Source organism: Dipodomys ordii, unplaced genomic scaffold, assembly GCF_000151885.1.
Source record: "Dipodomys ordii isolate 6190 unplaced genomic scaffold, Dord_2.0 Scaffold97, whole genome shotgun sequence".
Lineage (NCBI taxonomy): Eukaryota > Metazoa > Chordata > Mammalia > Rodentia > Heteromyidae > Dipodomys > Dipodomys ordii.
In genome coordinates, this window is record NW_012267313.1 from 9,048,979 (window position 1) to 9,051,603 (window position 2,625).

The following is a 2,625-nucleotide window of genomic DNA, read 5'->3' on the forward strand; positions in this document are numbered from 1 at the left end:
CGCGCCGCTCCCGCCGGGCTCGGAGCTCCGCCGCCGCCGCCATGCGGCAGCTGTGCCGGGGCCGCGTGCTGGGCATCTCGGTGGCCATCGCGCACGGGGTGTTCTCGGGCTCCCTCAACATCCTGCTCAAGTTCCTCATCAGCCGTTACCAGTTCTCCTTCCTGACGCTGGTGCAGTGCCTGACCAGCTCCACCGCGGCGCTGAGCCTGGAGCTGCTGCGGCGCCTGGGGCTCATCGCCGTGCCCCCCTTCGGCCTGCGCCTGGCGCGCGCCTTCGCGGGGGTCGCCGTGCTGTCCACGCTGCAGTCCAGCCTCACGCTCTGGTCCCTGCGCGGCCTCAGCCTGCCCATGTACGTGGTCTTCAAGCGCTGCCTGCCCCTGGTCACCATGCTCATCGGCGTCCTGGTGCTCAAGAACGGCGCGCCCTCGCCCGGGGTGCTGGCGGCCGTGCTCATCACCACCTGCGGCGCCGCCCTGGCAGGTGAGCGCGCCCCGCGCCCCGCCCGCGCTGCCACGGGGGACACTGAGGCAGACAGGTGGACGGCCTGGAGGGGAGGGGTCGTTAGGCTGGCGAAGGTGCGCTCTCCGGAGAGACCCCGCGCAGCCTTGCTCCTCCCTCGGGGGGACCCCCGCCTTGTTGGGGTACGCGGTACCCCCTCCCCATTCTTCCCCCCTGCCACCCTTTCTTTCCGAAGGGACGGGGGCGCGGGGTCTGAGTCCCAGCCCCGGACTGAGCAGGAAGGAGGGGGGGTGCAGTGAACTTCCTCGGGTCACGCGGGGCGGGAATGGAGGGGGGAGGGCTGGGAGTGACGCCCCAGAGTTCCCGGGGCCCCTCGGGGGTCGCGCGGGGCGGGGGCTGCATTCGCGAGGAAGGGGCTTCTGTCTGCGGCGGTGGCTGAGCCTCGGAAGCCATGGGGAGCGGGAAGCCCCATTCCGGGGTGGGGTCGGCCACCTCCGCCCTTGGCGGGCTCGGGGTTCTGAGCCCACTCCTGGGCAGCGGGGAGAGAGGGGGTGGCGAGAGGACCCAAGAATCTGGTTGACCTGGGTGCCAGCTCCGGGAAGCCACCGAGCAACTTTGATCTCCACGGCCTTTGCCATGCGTGGACGGTGGAAACAGGGGCCCGGGAGGCAAGTGGAGTCCGGAGAGGCACCTGTCGTGAGCGCACTGCGCACGGGACTGCGCTTGTCGGTCGCGTTTTTGCAGCCGAGGCGCAGGGCGCGTCGGTGGGGCGCTCGGGAACTTGGGTGGACACAGCCGGAGCGCTCCCCATCCCATCCACGCCCGTTCCCGGGGTGCCCTCCCCGCCCCCCCCCCCGCCCGTGAGTACTGCCCTTCCCCCTAGCGCCAACTCGCTGTCTTCTCTTTTCTTCCCGCCGTGCTCGTGCAGGCGCTGGCGACCTGACCGGCGACCCCGTCGGGTACGTGACGGGCGTGCTGGCGGTGCTGGTGCACGCCGCCTACCTGGTGCTCATCCAGAAGGCGAGCGCCGACACCGAGCACGGGCCGCTCACCGCGCAGTACGTCATCGCCGTCTCCGCCACCCCGCTGCTGGTAGTCTTCTCCTTCGCCAGCACCGACTCCATCCACGCCTGGGCTTTCCCCGGCTGGAAGGACCCGACCATGGTCTGCATCTTCGTGGCCTGCATCCTGATCGGCTGCGCCATGAACTTCACCACGCTGCACTGTACCTACATCAACTCGGCGGTGACCACCAGCTTCGTGGGCGTGGTGAAGAGCATCGCCACCATCACGGTGGGGATGGTGGCCTTCAACGACGTGGAGCCCACCTCTCTGTTTATTGCTGGCGTCGTGGTGAATACCTTGGGCTCCATTATTTACTGTGTGGCCAAATTCCTGGAGACCAGGAGGCAAAGCCACTATGAGGACCTGGAGTCGCAGCAGCCGGAGGGAGAGGAAACGCAGCCAAGTGGAGACCAGCTGCCATTCGAGATGGAGGAGCTGCCCGGGGAGGGTGGAAATGGAAGGTCAGCGAGTGGGGCGGGAGCAGGTGGCTCGGCTCTTCGGAGTGGGCCAGAGGCCAGGGGCAGCCCCCCAGGGGCTCCACTGGTCTCTGGGGGCTCCCTGACCCCAGCGAGCTCCGAAGAAGTTAGTAGGAGGTCTCTAAGGGATGCTTACTTGGAAGTGTGGAGATTAGTTCGGGGTACCAAGTACATGAAGAAGGATTATTTGATAGAAAATGAGGAGTTAGCCAGTCCTTGAAAGGGACAGGCACATATGTACATATGTACACACTGTTATTTTATATGGTAGAAATACTATTTTAATGCCAGGCCTCCCAGATATATTCCTTGAAGGGTGGAGAAGGGAGGCTAAAAAGGAGCCCACAAAATTAGCACTTATGCTGAGGTGTGTGTGTGAGAGAGAGAGAGAGAGAGAGAAACACCAGGAAACACTTAACACAGTCAAACTGAAGTTGGACTCAGCTTCTGCCTTCTGGCTCGTTTATTTATTTATTTATTTTTGCCTTTATAACCATAACCAAATATCTGCATGCACCAAAAGTCCCTGGCTCACTCCTAACAAGAAATGAGTGTACAAATGAGAACTGCACTTAATTTCATATTATATCCAGGGGCACATTTTTTGATGCTAGTTAGACCTACA

The 2,625-nt window shown here is 63.4% G+C and overlaps 1 protein-coding gene across 1 annotated transcript; it reads left to right on the top strand.

Annotated features, from left to right (window-relative positions):
* The first annotated feature begins 7 nt into the window (after positions 1-7).
* Positions 8-2,328, top strand: Slc35d3 (solute carrier family 35, member D3). Its single transcript, XM_013026835.1, has 2 exons — positions 8-480; positions 1,388-2,328. Exons 1-2 carry the CDS (start codon positions 42-44, stop codon positions 2,218-2,220), a joined length of 1,272 nt encoding a protein of 423 aa, XP_012882289.1. The 5' UTR covers positions 8-41; the 3' UTR covers positions 2,221-2,328.
* Positions 2,329-2,625: the final 297 nt, after the last annotated feature.